The 19,968-nt window shown below is 44.8% G+C and overlaps 1 protein-coding gene, 1 long non-coding RNA gene and 1 other non-coding gene across 3 annotated transcripts; 1 reads left to right on the top strand and 2 right to left on the bottom strand.

The window, feature by feature from the left end:
* The first annotated feature begins 987 nt into the window (after positions 1 to 987).
* Positions 988 to 5,048, top strand: LOC139020807 (uncharacterized). Its single transcript, XR_011473364.1, has 3 exons — positions 988 to 1,255; positions 2,373 to 2,432; positions 3,716 to 5,048. It is a non-coding gene; the product is annotated as an uncharacterized lncRNA (long non-coding RNA).
* A 361-nt stretch (positions 5,049 to 5,409) lies between these two features.
* ATP6V1G1 (ATPase H+ transporting V1 subunit G1) lies at positions 5,410 to 14,205 on the bottom strand. Its single transcript, XM_070430777.1, has 3 exons — positions 14,043 to 14,205; positions 9,574 to 9,674; positions 5,410 to 6,231 (listed from the first exon to the last, which is right to left on the bottom strand). Exons 1-3 carry the CDS (start codon positions 14,122 to 14,124, stop codon positions 6,058 to 6,060), a joined length of 357 nt encoding a protein of 118 aa, XP_070286878.1. The 5' UTR covers positions 14,125 to 14,205; the 3' UTR covers positions 5,410 to 6,057.
* Positions 8,556 to 8,691, bottom strand: LOC139021333 (small nucleolar RNA SNORA58). Its single transcript, XR_011473454.1, has one exon. It is a non-coding gene; the product is annotated as a small nucleolar RNA SNORA58 (small nucleolar RNA).
* Positions 14,206 to 19,968: the final 5,763 nt, after the last annotated feature.

The raw sequence follows: 19,968 nt of genomic DNA, 5'->3' as shown, positions 1-19,968 counted from the left end.
TTTGGCTGCCAGCCCCAGCGACATACTGGGGATTTCAGTGCAAAGGGCCCCCTCCCCCAGGAAGGCAGGAACCTTGTGTATTTCCCCACAGGGCACAGATGGACAGATGCACGCACGCATGTGTGTCCTATTCTGTTCTGCTGGGCACGCTACTTTTTAATTCCACAAAAGTTCTTTGGCGTTCACCTCATGCCAGAACACCCCACTCTGCCTCTTTTTTTTTAAGGGGTGCACAGACCTCCATATATTGTGAGAAGGTCCCTCCCCCCAGTGGACTTGTAGGTGGTTCCCACTCTTGCTCACAGGCTGTGCTGGATGGTCACAGCCACAGTGCTGCTACATGCCACAGCCTGCGTTCTACAGCTGAGTCAGAATGGGGGTGTATTTTTAATGCAACAGATACTGCCAAGTTGCTGGGGGGCCTCTCAGACCACAGGACTTAGTTGACTGCATGCCTGGCCAGAGGCACAGGCAGAGTGCTGGGGGGCAGAGAGCAGTGGCTGAGGAACTAAGCGGCAGTTACTGTCCAGGGGCCCTTATTCCCCAGGCAAGTGAAATGACACTGGGTGCCTGCTAAATGCCAGGCGTTGTACGGGGCAGCAGTGAGCAAGACATACGAGATCCCTATTTAGTTTGCCTGATTTCCCAGAATACAATTCAGGGGAATGGAAGCAAGAGTCCATGGGGTGTTGGAGCTTTATAACTGCTGAGCGGATATTGGGAGGGATCCTCTGGCCCTGAGGAGGATCAGTTGGAGGATCAGTGGCTCAGTTGATTGGGTATCCTCCCATGCACCAAAAGGTTGCTGGTTTGATTCCCGGTCAGGGCATATGCCCAGGTTGCGGGCTCCATCCCCAGTATGGGCCATGCAGGAGGCAGCCATCAATCAATCAATATTCTGCTCTCACATTGATGTTTCTCTCTCCCTCTCCCTCTCCCTTCCTCCCTCTCTAAAAATCAAAAGAAATATTGAGAAAAAAAAGAAAGGGATCCTTTGACACGGGTGGCCTGGTCACCATCCATCCAAATCCTGCCTCTCCAGCAAGGCCTACCTCCTCCATGAAGCCTGATAACGTTCGCCTGTTCTTCCTGCCAGGCTAGGCTGCCTCCCTCGGTATTCTCACTGCTCCTCCCACGCCCGCATGGACTTCCAGGTTGACACATCAGTCTCCTCGGCTGGGAAGGCACAGAAGACATGGGCCTTTGGAACCGGCTGACCAGGCTCCGCCACTTACTGGCATGTGAACTTGCACAGGTCGGTTCACCTCTCTGAGCTTCCATTTCTTCATTTGTAAGAGAAGGAAAAGAATACTGGCAAAACCTTAAGAATTAAATGAGAAGATGATGTGCTTAGAAAGTGCTCAGTAAAGAGTTGCTAGTCTTCGGCAACAAGGCATCATGCCTTTTGCAAGGCCTGGTACGATAGCATGAGGGAGTGGGGGGCTCCATGTAGAATGGAGGAAGGTAAATAAAATCCAGTAAAAGGTGAGAAATACCTAGTCAAGTCCGCTGGAAAGCAGACTCCAGGAAAGCTATCTCTACGGATTCACAAGGTTCTATGTGCTGGGCCCAAGCCCCTCCCCACCCCCAGTCTGCCCTGTACTAATTTTTAACCACTAAAAACCCTAAACTTCAAGACTGCAGAACATCTCTCAGTTCCTCCCTCACCCCACACTCTCTTTCACTTCTAGTTCTCAGTGGTTGCCATCCCTCGCCATCTGGAAGGTAACCCCAAACTTCATCCCCACCTCATCACCTGATGACACGTTCTTAGGTCTTAGGTAAAAGGACCCTTCTTCTGGGAGCCCTTTCCTGTCCTGGGCCCAGGCCAGTCCCCCACTCTCATAGACCCTTGCTTAACATACAGCCAATGTCCCATTTCCCAAAAAAATAAATAAATAAATAAACCTATGGGGCATAGAATTGTTTCTGCCCATGTTCATATCTGTCCCTCTGCACCCTCCCCTCATGCACTTGAGTTATTGAATAAATAGCTATGAGTGAAATCATCAGGGTCTCAACTACAGATAAATTCCAATAGTCATGCACCCCATAATAACTGCACATACGAGGGCGGTCCCAAAAGTCTATAATGGAGCCTAGGTGTATAGTAAACTATTCCATCTAGGTTTGTGTAAGTACACACTATGATGCTTGCACAATGAAATCCCTAAGGACTAATTTCTCAGAATGTATCGCCATCATTAAGCAACGCATGACTGTAACCACAAACCCCAGCCAAAGCCACCCTTACTCAGCAGTTGCACCATCTGTCCTGTTGTGTTTATAAGGGTTACAGACCAGTGTTTGGGGGCCATCTGCCAACTATCTGGTAACCTGGATGAAGTAAGAAGGAATGTAATTTTTCCCAGGCTGGCAGAAACTTCAAGCGTGGCAGCCGATGGGACAAGGGAGAGCCTCAGAACCTCTGGGTGAGTAAATGAAAAGCGAACATCAAAAATGAGATATTGTTTTTCGGAATGGGTCTGCCAGGTGTAGATTTGCCGACCTTCTAGCTCTTATAGAAACATATTGCTTGAAATGTTACCAGGGCCTGAACAAACTGAGCTAAATCGGATAGTGATTCAGGCTGGGAAGTCAGATAGACTTGGGTTCAGATCCAGCCTTTACCACTAATAGAGCTATTTTTAAACTTTTTCCCAAAAGCACGTCCATTTCCAAAAGAATGTTCCCTTGCTAATGGCTGCATTAAATTGATTCTGAATCCTGGAAGTCACATTATGCTATGAGCACCCCATGAAAAAATACACATGCAAGAACTTGGGACTGAACACACAGCTGTGCTTGTCACGAATGTGCAGGGAGTAAGACAGGTCATGTACTGTTTGTCAGGAAACTGGGTCAAAACCAGAAGAAACTGAATTCCTGTCAGCGAGGCCAGCAACCCCCCTGAAAAGTCAGAAATCTATTTCCACACTATGTGCTGAAAGATAAGAGCCACTGGCAGGTACAAAGGGAATGAGATGGGGCAGGATTCGAAGAGGGAGCACTCACATCTGATTGGGAGAGGAGGGAAGGTCAATGAAAACTTGGCAGCCTGGTCAGCCGGGTGGTTCAGTGGTTGAACATTGACCTATGAACCAGGAGGTCATGGTTTGATTCCCAGTCAGAGCACATATCCGGGTTGCAGGCTCAGTCCCCAGTATGGGGCGTGCAGGAGGCAATCAATGATTCTCTCTCAGCATTGATGGTTCTATCTCTCTCTTCCTCTCCCTTTCTCTCTGAAATCAATAAAAAAATTTTTTTTAAAAAAAAGGTGATCGGGCTTTTAACTAGAACTAGACTCTGGGGTCTTTTTATCTTTAAATACTCTGTAAGACAATAGTAGACAACCCCATCATATTTTCAGAACAACCAGCCTAGCTTCTCTCCTAATCCTATCTTCACTGCTGCCATCAGTTCTACACTCCCTGCCATTCTTCCCTTTGTAAGTTCTTTTCTAGTAGAAAAGGCGAGAGGGGAATATTGTCTGTTTCCTCTAAGCCCACCAATCTCCATCAATCACCCAAATACTGTGAGCTATGGCCTTGAATTCACACTTGACCCAGGAGCTAGTGAGTGTCATTTCAGGTTTTTAAAAAGCCATAGAAGATAGACGTTGACATGATCAGGCAGCTTCCTCTCCCCAACCACTGGCCTAATCTTTCAATAGTGAATGTGCCTCTCCTGCCTCCTAAGACCGGTTTACTCGTAGGGGAGCAAGACTTGAACTGCCTGCCTGTGCAGCAGCTTTTTCCGTAACTTCAGAGCCACTGAAATGGTGTGAGATCAGTTGACAGGAGAAGAACACTCTTGAGATCTGCCAGATGGTGCTTGAAGGAGAAAATTGAAAAGGTGAAAAACCTGGGGCATGCGAGACTCATCCAACAGGCCCTTCCCGCCAAACAACTTTCCTTGACTTCTGGAACCATCACTCCATCACTGTTTGCACAAATGTGCCAAGAAATGCAAGTTAGCTACAGAGTGCCCGCTCACCAAATTCCAAGGAAAAAGCATGGTCAGTTTACTCTTGCAGCCTTCTGGCGGGTCTGATGGACTCGGTTCCAGCTGTCACTCCTTTGCTCTGAGACCTTGAACATTCTCCAAGCCTCTCTGGGCCTCAGCTTTCCCACCCGTGGAAGTGGGATCACCCTGCAGGGCTGTAGGTTTACAAAAAGTGCCGGACACAGAACAGAGCTCCCTCACGAGAAGCATGCAGAGATTCACTGCACAGCCTGACAAGTTGCTTCATTTTTCAGAACCTCAAGAGGTTTTTTTCCACCCAGAAAGTGGAAGTGGTCAATCTTCAGGGAACTTGTATAAGATGCCAGTGTTTTATGCCTTCTTTCAAGAACTTGAGTAGGTCTGAGCAGTGGCACCAAGTGGAATGGTCAGTTTCTGTACTTGTAATGGGCAATATTGGGGGTATTTTTCTCTCTAGACAGGACATGAAATTGCCAGAGGAGCAATCAATCTAGGGTTTGGGAGATGAAGGAAATCTGTGTGGTACATAAAAGGTGTATGATAACCTCACTTCTGAGCATATGCAGAGTGGTTAAGCAGATACAGGCAGTCCTCAGGTTACGTCGGACTCGACATACGTCATTTCATGGTTACGTTACAATCTCCCATTTACAGTATTTATAAAAAAAAAAGTTCTGTCATTTCAATGTATGTACATATTGCTTTATGTTTTTTATTATCTATTTACCACAAGGTCAGGAATTGTTATCTTTCTCTTAATTTTTTTTTACTGTTTCACTTCATTACTGCTATGCGCTCCATGTGCGTGACATAGGTGCTTATGTAGGTGGGTTCTGACTTACGGCGAAAATCGCATTACGTCCGTCCGTAAGAACAGACCTCCGACATAACGCAAGGACCTATTCTACTAAATCTGACTGCCAATCCGAATCTTGGCTCTAACACAGTGATGGTGAACCTATGACACTAGATGATAGAACTCATTTTTTTGGTTGATTTGTCTTTGTAAAATGGCATTTAAATAGATAAAATAAATATCAAAAATATAAATCTTTGTTTTACTATGGTTGCAAAAATAAAAAAATTTCTATATGTGACATGGCACCAGAGTTAAGTTAGGGTTTTTCAAAATGCTGACACACCACGCTCAAAAGGTTCGCCATCACTGGTCTAACACATGAGTGAGTTGGTTCTTTAACCTCTCTGCCTCATATCTCGTAACATAGTTGTTACAACGATTAGGAAATGTAAGTGCAAAAGTGATTCTTTCCTTCTTGCCAAGATGCAGACCAAGAATATTTTCTAAGTGTGTGTGGGAATGTGTGTGCCACACATGCTAATTTAATTTCCTCAGTGAAATTCTGCAAAATGTCTGGGTCAAAGTACACATTGCATTATCAAAAAGGATGAACCAGAGAAGAGAAATGCACGACAAAGTCTTTACTTTTAAATGATTATCAGTACACCAAGTAACAACATGTAACAAGTTCTTGAATTCTATCATCTAGTAATTTGGATTAATACTAAAAGCAGCCCAAACAATTATACCACTATTCATTGTTCTAACCCTTCACCAGAAAGGACTACTCGTATTTTAAGGCTGGCTGCTGCTTTACACAGGTTACAAACAACTATTTACTACTTTTTCATAGATAAAGCCCCTGACCTTTAAGAAAGCTTAAGGGAAAAAATTAATTTAATCCCTTTCTTTCTTTAAAAAAAAAAAAAAAAAAAAGTGTTTCTTACCATGTCTAAGAAAGAAAAAGTCAGTATTGTTATATATATTTATGTGTTGCTTCAGTTAAAAGGCATAGAAAAACAGACAAAGTATACTCATTAACTTTCTAAGAAATATGAGGTAAAAAGATGAAATCTTTGGATAAACTCTACTCTAAATTTATAGAAAGAAACTAGATTTGCTGTTCTCCCAAAAGCAAAAGGACCTACTATACAGTACACAGAAATAATTTAATGCCTTTTCACAAGATTGTAACTCAAGCTTTGCAAAAGCTTCATATTCCATGGAGGCATGTAAGATGCCAACCCATAGAACAGGTGCTTCTTTCTTCTTTACTACCCACTTATGCGGTAGTTTTCATGGATTTCTGGCCGGATGTCACAGACAAAGGCCAAGAGGTTGTCCAGGACTTCATCCCTGTTCTGCCGGAAGTAGGTCTGGAGGGTGAGCATCTTCTCCTGGGTTTCCTTCTCCATCTCAGTGCTACAACTGCCGTGGGATCCCAGAGCCTGAGTCGAGGAGTAATGACACACAGGGAATGTTAGGAACCACATCTGGTAACCCAGTCTCATCAGTGAATGTAAACAATCAGCATTAGGCAATGGAGCCTCTGAAGAGCATGCAGGAAGTTGGCATTCCCAGAGTTAATGGGAGCAAAACTTGATGCAATCACTTGGTGGCCAACCTTACCACATCTATCAGAAAGTAAACTGCACAGCATTTCCGCTGCTAGGAAATTATCCCAGAGAATGTCATATTCCCATCTCTCTAGAGCAGTGGTTCTCCACCTTCTGGCCCTTTAAATACAGTTCCTCATGTTGTGACCCAACCATAAAATTATTTTCGTTGCTACTTCATAACTGTGATGTTGCTACTGTTATGAATCGTAATGTAAATATCTGATAAGCAGGATGGTCTTAGGCGACCCCTGTGAAAGGGTCGTTCGACCGCCAAAGGGATCGGGACCCACAGGTTGAGAACCACTGGTCTAATGTGTAGCCTAAGACTGGAATGAACTAAAGGCCCAAGGACTGAAGCCTAGTTGAACAAATGATGGTGCATCAACACCAGAGCATACTCTTCAGCCATTTAAGAGATAAGGTCAATGTGCACAGCAAGAAGAAATGACCTGTAAAGCATGCAGTTTAAGGGGAAAAAGGCAAGATACAGAGTGGTATCCGTGTAGTTGGTATAGAAGTTTCCTTGTGTGATTTTAAGTGGGGGACATATGGTGTTTTTTTAAGAAGCTCTTGGCCCTGGCCAGGTAGCTCAGTTGATTAGAGCATCATCCCACTACTCCAAGGTTGAGGGTTTGATCCCTGGTCAGGGCATATACAAGAATCAACCAAATGCATAAATAAGTGGAGCAACAAAACAATGTTTCTTCTCTCCCTTCCTCTCTCTAAAATCAATATATTAAAAAAAAAAAAAAAAACTCTAAAAAAAATAATAAACACAAAGGCACAAGGGGGACACAATTTAAAAAGAATATACAGAGTTTCACTATTACTGGTTAATGTTTTTAATCCTCACTTGAGGATATTTTTCCATTGACTTTTAGAGAAAAGAGAAGGGATAAAGGAGGGGGAGAAACAAACACCGATGGGAGAGAGACACATCGATTGGTTGCCTCCCACACATGCACTGACCAGGGTCGGGGGGATCAAGCCTGCAACCAAGATACGTGCGTGCCCTTGACTAGGAATCGAACCTGCAACCCTTCGATCACGGGCCGACGCTTAACCGAGCCAAATCTATAGGGCTAATGTTTTAGCTCTTAAGTTTACCAGTAGATTCACCACTACTATGAATACATAACATCTGTTCTTTCGAATATAAATATTCTAGAATACACAAGATACTTTTAACAGTGACTCTCTCTGAGGACTATAGGTCTGGGTTGGAAAGTAACTTCTCACTGTTGCCCCGTTTAATTGCTTAAATATTTTACTGTATGGCTATCTTACCCCTTCCGTCTCCATTCACAATTTAACAAACACTGATTGCTAACATTTATCTTCTACTGCCTTCACAGTATGGCTGGCTTTTTCTTATCTGCTGTACGTTATTAGAGAGTGACCTATCTGGTTCTTGAAGACGTAACTTTTTTGTGTCTGACCCTTTGTATCTCCTATTGTCGCCTCACTACATATGTTAACAGCTATATCCCTTTCTACCTGTATAACACAGAGAGTTTACAAAGCATTCTCTCAGATGTTATCTATTCCTCCATAGCCTATGAGGAGTACTAGAACTGTTCATAGTATAGGAATACCTTGAAGCATTTCATAATGGTTAGTTCAGTTGCTACATCATATCTTTTAAAAGTCCATAACCCCTACCGGGGGGATGAGGGAGCCACTAGCTCTATTCTGTGAATATAAACTATATGCCAAGCCCCAGTACTCAAAACTGAAGTTACACTGGAACACTGTGTACAACACCGATACTCTATAAACAATTACAGCAGTGATGTAAAAATGAGATGAGATGGCTGTTCTAACACAAGAGTATTTCTACACTCTTCTGTGGGCAGTCTGACAATTTACAATCTGCCCCAGTTTAAGTCAGAGAAATATTTTAAGTTTTAATAACACTATCATCACCCAATGCAAAGATGAATGAAACTTTTGCTACTTACTGCTATGTGCACCTGGAACTAGCAGAGGCACCATGTAGAACTTGAGAATGAAGCCCACAAAGCCAAAGGCAGAGTTGAGCGATGAAATTGGCATCCTCAAATCATTATTTAAACTTCCAGATCAAAATCAAGTTAGCCTTTTATCTGGATTGTTGTGGGTTTTTTTTGTTTTTTTTGTGTGTGTGTTTTTGTAAATGTTGAAGTAATGCAACTTATCCAGCCACTGAGTAGGCTGGCTAGAACTGGCACAAACTCCAAATTACTCTTGCATACACTGTCCCCCCTGCCTGGCCATGAGCACAGTCAGGCAAGGTCTACGGGTATGCCCGGGGCTTTTAATTAATTCCATTTTGTTTAAACTTGTTTGAATTGTTTTCTGTTACCTACATCCAAGAGTCCTAATAGAATTTCTTTGCTCTGTGAAGCCCTCCTCCATTCTTTCCCCTTTCCAGAATTTTCCTTGCTTCCCTTGTACTCTCTGTGATGTATTTTTGTACTATGATTGTATACATCTTATGCATGGTCATCTAGCCTATAGCTGGTACGTGTCTTTACACTAACATGAGGCTCCGAGAGATTTGTGTGTCTCTGCCACCACACTGTTCAAGCTGCAGGTTTCCATGACTTGCATTTCATTGAGTCTCCTTGACCACCAGCCCGTAAGCCAGGCTCCATGAAGGCAAGGACCATGTCTACTTCTGTTCACAGCTCGGCCCTTAGCATCTGCACAGGACCTGTCACATGTTAACTGTTCAACATACTTATTAAATGAATGAATAAGTGTATACTAGGACTCACTATTAATTAAAAATTGATCACCCTAAGACAGTGGTCGGCAAACTCATTAGTCAACAGAGCCAAATATCAACAGTACAACGATTGAAATTTCGTTTGAGAGCCAAATTTTTTAAACTTAAACTATATAGGTAGGTACATTGTTATTAACTTAATTAGGGTACTCCTAAGGCTTAGGAAGAGCCACACTCAAGGGTCCAAAGAGCTGCATGTGGCTCGTAAGCCGCACTTTGCCAACCACAGCCCTAAGAGATTCAGCCTAAGCATCCAATAAAACATACAATAACTAACATTTTAAAATCCAATCAGAATGAGCATTACCAAGCTATGCTGGGTACTTTGAGAGCCTGGAGGGAAGGGGAGGAGAGGGAAGTCTCAAGAAACCAAAGCAGTAATGAAAATAAATGGGGCCCACCGCAGCTTCCTTGGCCTTGAATTCCTTCTCCCTCTGCAGGCGGTACTGTTCAATTTCAGCCTGAGCCTCTTCTTTGGCCTGCTTCAGCCTCCGGTTCTTTCCTGTTTTCAAAAGAAAGAGCTACATCAGGAAGTGGTTAAAAGACAAGAGAAGGAAGCAGAGACTGAGATGGTAAACAAAAAAGTTTTTAAAATAGTCTCAAGAGACATGCAGGGGAGAGAGGGAATTCAGAGGTAACTAATAGCACAGGTTCCTGCCTCCTGCAGGCTTTAACTAGAAAATGACTAGATAAAAAGAACTGCCATTAACGACAGACAGTAAAAATGATGGGGAAAAATTTTGGAATGTGTAAGAATATTCTCCCAATCTCAACTACTAAGAATCAACATCAAATAGGTGACATTAACCATCTAAGGAACTCTTCCTCTTCCCAAGAAGTAAACACATAATTATGCTGTTGATTGCGATTGGAGCTCTGCTTAGAAGCTTAGCAAGGAGACTAATATGCTCCCAAGGGACAGCAACCTCTTCTCCCTTGCCCTCCAGGTTCTCAAAACCTAAGTAAATGAAAAGATGATGTCACACTGGAAACTAAAAACCATGCCCGTGCACAGGCCCTAAGGAATGAAAGTGGTATTGGGAAGGCATCCTCCACAGAGCGCACTGGACAGTTAAGACTGCACAGCATCTGAGAGGTGAGGAGACACAGGTGGTCTGTGAAAGGTTTGGAGTGGGCCTGGGTTGCGCCTATGACATGCGGCTATAATGTACCAAAAAGCTTTTACTGCAGTCCTCTGGGTGCAGAAGGGCTGAATGGACAAAGGGGAGTCAGCAGAGAGTGCAGGGAGGGGGAAGACTTTTATCAGCTATTGCTGGCTGCAAGCAGTTCGGCTGGCTGACATAACCGTTGTTCCTCCCACCGCCAGGTGTCTTCTGTATGTGGTGTTCAAGGCTGCAAGCTTTCTGCAATGTATCTGCTAAACACAATAAGTTTTTCTCTGCCCCGTTTTATTCTTCTTAACCCTTTCAGTCTGGTTTGTAGAAGAGACTAGTTTAATACACAGATGGGAAAATTCTCTAGGTTCTAACCAAGCCTATATAAAAATAGACCCCAAGACCAACCAACAGATAACTGTAATCCTGTTCACTAACTTTTCAGATACTCAAACAGAAAAAAAAGGTCCTAAGTGAACAATTTGAACATCTATTTACGAGCATAAAACATCCTGCATCTAAAACTAAGCTTTATTATACATCATTGTATATCAATTGCCCAAATCTTACTCAACTCATGTGAATGAACGAAATTAAATTTAACCTTCCATCTCCTAATTAAGAAATTAGTTGGAACCTAATGACCCCATGATGGGGCAGTCCGAAACAACCAACAGATCTCTCTCTCTCTCTCTCTCTCTCTGAGCACCCCAAGACTATTTCTGCATGTATATTTACTTCAGTATGGCTTAGGGCAGTGATGAACCTATGATATGCGTGTCAGAGGTGACAAGCGAACTCATTTTTTTTGATTGATTTTTCTTTGTTAAATGGCATTTAAATATATAAAATAAATATCAAAAATATAAATCTTTGTTTTACTATGGTTGCAAATATCAAAAAATTTCTATAGGTGACACGGCACCAGAGTTAAGTTAGGGCTTTTCAAAATGCTGACACGCCGAGCTCAAAAGGTTCGCCATCACTGGCTTAGGGCCTACTGCTGTCCTCTGCTCAAACCAACCTGTACCCCAGTGCTCCACATGCTATCCTCCTCATCAGGTATATTCAAAGCCTTATTTCAAAGCCAAAGATCTTTTCCAAACGAACAATCTACAAATAACATTTATGCACCAAACATTATGCAGTAGCTCCACATAATTTCACAATACCACTCTCCTGATCACTCCCAACTCCCACGGCTCCCTGACTTAATCACTTAATATATTCTCTGCCTATCAGCAAACATCTTCAATGTTCAATTTTGATAGGCTTCTCTGAAAACTAAAAATATTTGAACCAGAAATTATATTTATTTTCAATCTTGCTTTTAGTGGACCTTATATATGGAAGCCAGTGTTATGTTTTATTCCAATGAAATAAACCATAACACAATTTTTAAATTCATATATATTACGGTTCAAAGCAACAATTTCATGAAAATGTGGGTTGGACCATTTTACCACATCATGTTTCGCCTCTTTCCAATCCCTAATTGGGCAAGTCAATTATAATTACAAATCAAGGCAGGCAATAATTTTCCAATTTTAGTTCTTCTCAATACTTCTGTTGCTAGTAATCACAAAATCTGAGATTGCCCAGCCAGTGTTGCTCAGTGATTGAGCGTCAACCTGTGAACCAGGAGGGTGAGGTTAAGATTCCAGGCCAGCCCTAGCCGGTTTGGCTCAATGGATGGCTCACCCGCCTGTGGACTGAAGGGTCCCGGGTTGAATTCCGTTCAGGGGTGCATGCCTGGGTTGCGGGCTCGATCCCCAGTGGGGGGTGTGCAGGAGACAGCTGATCAATGATTCTCTCTCATCATTGATGTTTCTATCTCTCTCTCCCTCCCCCTTCCTCTCTGAAATCAAAAATATACTTTTTAAAAAAAAGATTCCAGGCCAGGGCACATGCCCATGTTTTGGGATCCATCCTCAGTAGGGGGCGTGCAGGAGGCAGCTGATCAATAATTCTTTCATCATTGATGTTTCTATCTCTCCCTCTCCCTCTCTGAAATCAATAAAAAAAGAAAACATTTTAAAAAATAAAATAAGGTGTAAAACATGACCCATTTCTCCAAGGCACTCAGAATTATTCTTACCATGTTCCAAGTATTTGTTCCTGCACTTGCCCCAAATATTCTTATATGCTTCCTAACAGATACAACTTGTTACTGATGAGCCATCACATGACTAATTGTGGGATGTCATTCTGGAAATACTGTATCAAGGACATAATCAGAAATATTCTGTGAAGAACACAGAACTTCCCAGTCACCAGAGCAAGACTGAAAGGCTTGCTCCCATCCCCAGTTCCCTCAAAGAAAACTTCCCCTATGAAATATAGAGTATCACATAACCGCTCTTGTAAGTACAAGAGCCATGTACTTGGATCAAAGAGTGTAAGTCTTATACTAGGAGAAATACCAGAGAATTACTAAAATACGTATTTCTTGGTATTTTATCCTTGCACAAGAATGGAGCCCTCTACACCTCAGCTATGCTGCTTCCCAGGATAGGGTCAAGTCATTTCTCTCCGAGCCTCATTTTTCCCGTTTGTAAACTTGGGATAGAAATATCTATCTCACCAGATGGGAAACTGAATGGATAAGCTAAACACAGTCCCTGATCTCTAGTTGTTTAATCGAGTGACTGAAGACACAGGTTACTGCACTATGGTGACAGACACAGCACCTGGAAAGGACTCCTAGCCTAGTCTGAAGGGAGAGGGTAAAGCCAGGGAAGGCTTCTTAGAAGAACTGCCTCCATTCTGAGACGGGAAGGAAGATTTAGGGTTAGAGAACAAACCGGGCAAACCTCTCGCCACCAGAGCAAACAGCTATGCAAAGGCCGCAGGGACATCAAAGAAGGGAGGAGCGTACCTGTGATATTAGGGGAGAAAGCAAGAGCCCGATCCCCAAGCGCCTCCAGCACCCTAATAAGGAATTGGGCTTTGTTCCGCAGGCACTAAGTGTCTGCTGCCGGTAAAGGCGGTGGGACAGTCAGGGGGTGCGAACCCCAGCGAGAACGGACTGCAGGAGAGGAAACTTCTCCCACTCACCGGTCTAGAACACAGACTAGGTCTACCTGCTCAATTCTTTAGCAATCTCGCATTTCTCCACCGTAGCCCTCCCACCTCGCCTGCAATTGACCTACCCAGCATCGGCTTCCTCCCCTGCGATTCTAAACACCACGATGATGGAAGCCACAGGTACACCCGGCACCGGGCTTGGCACCTATTGGCCACATTTTAAAAACATTTAAAATTTAAAAACAAGGATTTAGCCTGCTATGGGAGCCTCAGAGAACCTGATGGCCTGGACTAAGATGGTGGCGGCAGGGACCTGGTATGAAGGTGGCGAACGAAGATGTGGCAAAGAGGACTCCTTCTAGACGGAGTAACTGTGCAAATGGTGGCTCCCTTCATTGAGATGGGGCAACCCCCAGAGGAGCAAGTGGGAGGGGGAAAGACAATGAATTTCGCCTGAATAACCCGTTTTACTCGCGTCCCAGACACCAAGAAGGACGCCCGCCCATTGTTATGTCTCCACGCCCGATCTATTACCCCAGAAGGCAACTTCCCGTCGCCCCCCAAGCCTTCCAGAGCCTCAGATCCAGGCCTTCGAGTCGCGCAGCTTCCGCGACTGGAACCACCCCTCCGCCCCGCAGTGTTTCGGGCCTCACCACCTGCCACCTCCCGCGGCCTGGCCGCACTCCTGGGCCTCGCGCCCCGCCCGGCCGCCCCACCCCGAAACTCACGCTTGCGGGCCTCAGACACCTTCTCGGCAGCCCGCTTCTCGGCCTGCAGCAGCTGCTGGATGCCCTGCGACTGACTGGCCATGGCGGCGGCGACCCCCCAAGAGGAGAGCGGCCTAAATCCGCTCCGTCGCCCCGTAGGTCAGCTGACCCAACCGCCCGAGATCTGCGCATGCGCCTTGCGCCGGCGCCCCCGTCTGCCGTCACGTGATCTCTGCATCGCCGGGTCAGCTGACTGCCTGTGGTGTCCTGTAACTAGGAGGGGCGGGGCGGAAGGGAGAGGGAGCGTCTCTGCTGCGCCTGCGCGGGCATTGTCTTCGCTTCTTCCGGTCCACAGTCCCGCGGTCTTTCCATTGTGTCTCTCCCTCAGCTGGTAGGATCATTGTCGCCGCCATGCCACGTCGTTATCGCCATGATCCCTCTCTTTACACTGTTTGACAGGGTGCCCATGTTACGGTCCAGCGAGGAGGAGCCAAGCCAAGTGATTTTACTCTGCTCTGCACACTGCTCTATTCTCCCCCTTTCTGGAACTTTCCTTGGGACAACTATATTGTGGGGGAGATTAGGAACATTCTTGCCAGGCTCTGGAAGGAGCCTGGATTGGGAAAAGGAAGGGCGACTTGGACTCAAGTCTGCCTCTGATCTGCTCTGTGGTTTGGGGAGGACATGTTCCTTTTCTGAACCCGGGCTCAGGAGAGGATTGAACTGTTTCCATAAGTATTTCGTGAATGCCTGCCGTGATCCTAGGGCGCTGATGGGAGGTGCGGAGGATACAGCGAGAGCAAGACAGACAAGGTGGGGCGCACAGTTTATGGACAAAAAAGACAACAGCGATTAACTAAAATTACAAGCTGATAAACACTGAAGGGAAAATGCAGGGTGCTTTAAGAAGGAATAAGGAAGCCCCCCCACCCCCAAGGAAGTGGCATTTAAAGTGAAATCAGAAGAATGAGAAGTTAGCCAGAAAAGAACAGTGGGGGGTAGAGGTGTGTGTTGGGGGGCGGCGGGGGGGGGGGGGGGGGGTCAGGAGGATAGGGACCAGCATGCATGGATTGGGGGAGGGGACAACTTGGTACAGAGCCATCCCCTACCAGGAACAGAGACACTGGAAGCCAGTGGTTGATTTACAATATGACAGTCACTGTTTTAAACACAACTTCTGACAGCACCTTTGAAGTAGTATCGTTAATCTTAAATCCATAGTGATGGAACTGGAGCTCAAAGAGGTTAAGTAACTTTCCCAAAATCACACTCCTGTTAATTGCTAGGGCTGCAGGTGAAACAGGATGCCGGGTGAGGCCAGTTGGAATCAAAAGGAAAATAAGTCATTTAAAGAAGTGAGGTTTCTGTTCGGTTACGCTATCCTTCCCTGACATAACAAGCACTTGACTGGTCTCTGGGATTTTTACGTCTAATCAATGGTTTCTTGGGATGACTGGTCGTTTTGGATGTTCTAAGAAAACAATTTACTAAATCCATCAATGGAGAGTAGTATACACTTCTAAGGATGGGATGAAGATTAAAATAGATAATGGTATATGATTTCACTTATATGTGGAATCTAAAGAACAAAATTAACGAACAAAAAAAATTGAAACAGACTCATAGACACAGAGAGCAGATTGATGGTTGTCAGAGGGGAGAGGCTGAGGGACTAGGTGAAAGAGTGAAAGGATTAAGAAGTCCACATTGGCTGTTACAAAATAGTCATGGGATGTAAAGTACAGCATAGGGAATATAGTCAACAGTATTGTGATAAGTATGTATGGTGTCAGGTGGGTACTGGAAATACCAGGGGGAAACACTTTGTAAAGTATATGGTTGTCTATGCTGTACACCTGGGACCAATACAAAGTGATATTGAAAGTAAACTGAATATAAAAATAAAACACATGCACAAAAGAAATGTCACTAATACTTAGTACACCAAAGAGAGAAAGAGAGAGAGAGAGAGAGAGGGCGCCAAGAAGTGGAAACACCCCAAATGCCCATTAACTGATAAGTGGATAAATAAAATGTGACATATCCATACAATGAAATATTTTTTGATTGTGAAAAGGAATAAGGTACTGACCCACACTGCAATATGGAGGGACCTCAGTAGGAACATGCTAAGTGAAGAAAGCCAGACACAAAGACCACATATTGAACAGTTCCATTTATATGAAATGTCTAGAATAGGCAAATCTTTAGAGATACAAAGCATATTATTGACTAACCAGGGGCTGCAGGGAGAGGGAATGAGGAGTGACTGCTAACTGATATGGGGTTCCTTTTGGGGACCAGGGAAATGTTCTGGAATTAGATAGTGGTGATGGCTATACAACCTTATAAATATACTTGAAATACCAAATTGTATGCTTTAAAGGAGTGGTTCTCAACCTTCCTAATGCCTCGACCCTTTAATACAGTTCCTCATGTTGTGGTGACCCCCAACCGTAAAATTATTTTCGTTGCTACTTCATAACTGATTTTGCTACTGTTATGAATCGTAATGTAAATATCTGATATGCAGGATGTATTTTCATTGTTACAAATTGAACATAATGAAAGCATAGTGATTAATCACAAAAACAATATGTAATTATATATGTGTTTTCGATAGTCTTAGGCTACCCCTGTGAAAGGGTCGTTCGACCCCCAAAGGGGTCACGACCCACAGGTTGAGAACCACTGCTTTAAAGGGTGGACGATATATTATGTCGATGTACGAAACATCCAAACCTGTAAGAATTTTTATGAGTTTATTTGAGCCACACTGATGACCATTGCCAGGAAACAGAATCTCAACAGATTGACAAAATGCTCCAGAAAATGTCTGTGTTACCACTTACTGGTATTTTATACATCAGAATCAAAATGGAAGACATAAAGGGGTTACATAAAATTTATTGGTGATAGTGCAAGTGGGGTATCAGTGGAAGTGGGGTATCCCTTTCCTCACTGAGGGCTGGGGGTCCGGGCCTTATGATATCTCGAGAAAAAGAATTTTCTGAGACTTGCATGGAAGGATTCGTGATTTTTATTTGCATGGAATTAAATCCCTGGGTTTCCAAAGTCCCATTTTCCTTAATCCAGTATAACTGGAGTTCCAGCTGAGCTAGAGGCAAAGCCAGTGTCCAGAGTATCTGTCACATGTTGGAACTGAGACCGGTACAGCATCAGGCTAGTTGCAGTCCATTAGTCCATTCTATGTGGGGTCCAGATGGTGTGGGCCGTGTGGGAGAATGCAAGAGCATGGGAGCTTGAACCAAGAGAGCCAGGAGCCAAGAGAGCAAACTCCTTTGTTTAAGAGATTAAATATGTAAAGCCCTTAACTGGGCTTGGTACATAGCAGGTGCTCAATAAGTGTTCATTTGCTTACACTGAAAAAAAAAAAAAAAAGGCCTGGCACAACACTCTCCAATTACCCCTGGGCAAACCAGGAGCCAGCATCCTACAGTGAATTGTAACCTAACTGGGAGAAGCACCCAGGACACCCGATTCCCAGGACTTCTCCTCCCATGGGTGTAGGGTGTAGACATCACGCGTTCTGTTTTTAAGAGGCCAGTCCAAAGGGTGTTATTATTCTGTCTCCCAGCACAGCCTGGAAGGCGTCTCCCATCGTGACTCAGCACCATCCTCCCCGGAACAATGGTCTGTGGGCCCCATCACTCACTGTTGCCGACACGTTGGCCTGAGTGACTGGTGGTGTGGTATATGGAATGCTGGGGGCACGGGCAGAAGAAGGAACTGGGTAGAGGTAGAGTGGGTACCCAACCATCCAGGGTCACCCCCGGCTGGGAGAGGGAAAGGAAGTTTACTTATAGGTGGTGTAGCGCAATGAGCCACCTGTTAAATTCCAAGCAGCCTCCACATAGCTGAAAGCTTGTATGTAGGGGAACTGAGAGAAGCCCCTGCCCTCCCTTAGTGGGCAGCCCTTCCCTCTTACCAGGATGGGGAGTCTGGTTTGGGAGGCTGAATGGGCTAGATGGAGGATAGGACCCCACTCCCATAATTCAGAGGGTGCAAGACCAGGACCAGGGGAGTTTTCACAGTCCAGTCTCCCTCGTTTGTAGCCTGGTTAAGCCCTGGACTTGCTGTGTGATCCTGGGAAACCTATTTGGCCTCTCTGATTCTTGGTTGGTTTCCTTAAATGGAAAGTTACAGGGTTGCACAATATCATTGTTTTTTACTGTTGCTTCCAACAGCCTCTGATCACACAAAGGTAACTCTGGGCAGTCCATAGAGGCAGAGGGTTCCAGTGAGTGGCCTTGGGGGACTAATGGGGAGCCCCCAGTGAGAGAAAGGACAAGGACCCTGGCCTGTGGATATCTCATATCTATGCCTCTCCAGCACAGCTGCCCTTTAGAATCGGAGAGCTTTGGAAAGATCAGGATTGAGTACCCTGGGCCTACTGACTCGGAGTCTTGTAGGGCATGGGGCTTTCAGAAATTTCTCCCGGAAATTCTGAAGCAGCAGATGTTGGAGATCCAACCAAAATCTGAGCCAACCCGGCAGCCCCACTGCCCACATTGCACATGTTAATTCCAGGAGGCGGTCTCCGCTTCACAGGGAGAGAAAAGCCTTCTGAAGCCAGGATCTCTGAAGGCAGTGGGGCCAGGCCTCAGCAGGTCCTCAAGGGCAGCGGTTCTTGCTTCCAGCACAGTCAGTGCACACACATCCGTTGCCCTACGCTTCCAGGCATCATTTTCAGAGCCACAAGTCTACCAAGATCCTGAGCAGAAATATCACTATCATTTGGCTGGTGACAGACACAACACTGAGAACAGTGTACTTATTATTACCCGGGGAAAGCACTGAATGGGGTTTTGAATAACCACAGAATGGCTCACACAGCGAGCAGGAATTCATTATCAAACTTGGCTCCATTCACTCAGACTTGCCTTGGGCACTATTGGTTTCTGAAATTTGCATTCTTCGATGGAGGACGTGCATGCAGATAGCAGGCAGCTGAGATCGGATTGGGAAAGGGAGGGAGGGCTCAGAAGCAGCTGGGCAGTGGTTGCCTAGGGGGAAAAAAGATGTTGGCTGGAAATGTTTAGTTACAATGGCACTCTTCAGTGGTTAAATAAAAAAAAAATTTACTCATGTGACTGACAGAAGAGCTGAGAGTTACATCTGATTCAGTGTCATAAGGATTCTTTCTCAGGTCTCTGGTTCTGCTTTCCGCTATGGGCCAAGCCCTCCCAGGATGGGCAATCCCAGGAACCAGGACTGCAACTTCACTGGTTGGCCAAAGCTGAATTGGGAAACAGAATCTTGAATCTGATTCCAGGTTATTAGCAAAAGCAGCTAATCTTTCCAGGAAAGGATTATGCGTGCACAGAAGAGTTACACTAGTTTATCCCAGAACCTCCCAGAGGAGATTGAAGAGTTGCCTGCCTTCTTAGAAACAAAGTTTCCTTCTTGGTTTAGTTCATTTTCCCGGCTAACTGGCCTCTTGCCTCTGGTCTATGCCTCAACATTCATACCTAACTCTGATCCAGCCCCTTCCCAGCCCAGAATCCATCCATGGTCCCCAGGATGACATTTCAGCTCCTTATCCTGAAATCCAGGGACCTTTTTCATTTGGCCCTTGCCTGCTTGTCCAGCTTTGCTGCTGTCCAATCTCCCTCCTTGAATGAGCCTCCTCTTCAGGCATTATATCATATACTTTAGTCACTCTGAATTATTTGGAATCTCTGAAAAGATTGAGCCTCTTTGATGCTTTGGGATCTTTGCCTGTACTCTTGCCTCTTCCTAGAATGTCCTCCTTGCTCTGTTTAATTGAGAGTAGACTTTAATGTCACCACCTCCATGAAGCCTTCCCTCATCTCCCAACTCCTTTCCCAACTGTATTAGGATGCCCTCACTCTGTTCTCAAGGCTCTCAGTACTTCCTTTGACTATAACAACTGTTACACTATGTTGAAGGCGCTTTTGAAAAA

Source organism: Myotis yumanensis, unplaced genomic scaffold, assembly GCF_028538775.1.
Source record: "Myotis yumanensis isolate MYYU_CA2020_CCGP unplaced genomic scaffold, mMyoYum1.0.hap1 SCAF_12, whole genome shotgun sequence".
Taxonomy (NCBI): domain Eukaryota; kingdom Metazoa; phylum Chordata; class Mammalia; order Chiroptera; family Vespertilionidae; genus Myotis; species Myotis yumanensis.
Note: the sequence above shows the minus strand (reverse complement) of the source record. Positions and strands in the feature narration are given on the sequence as shown.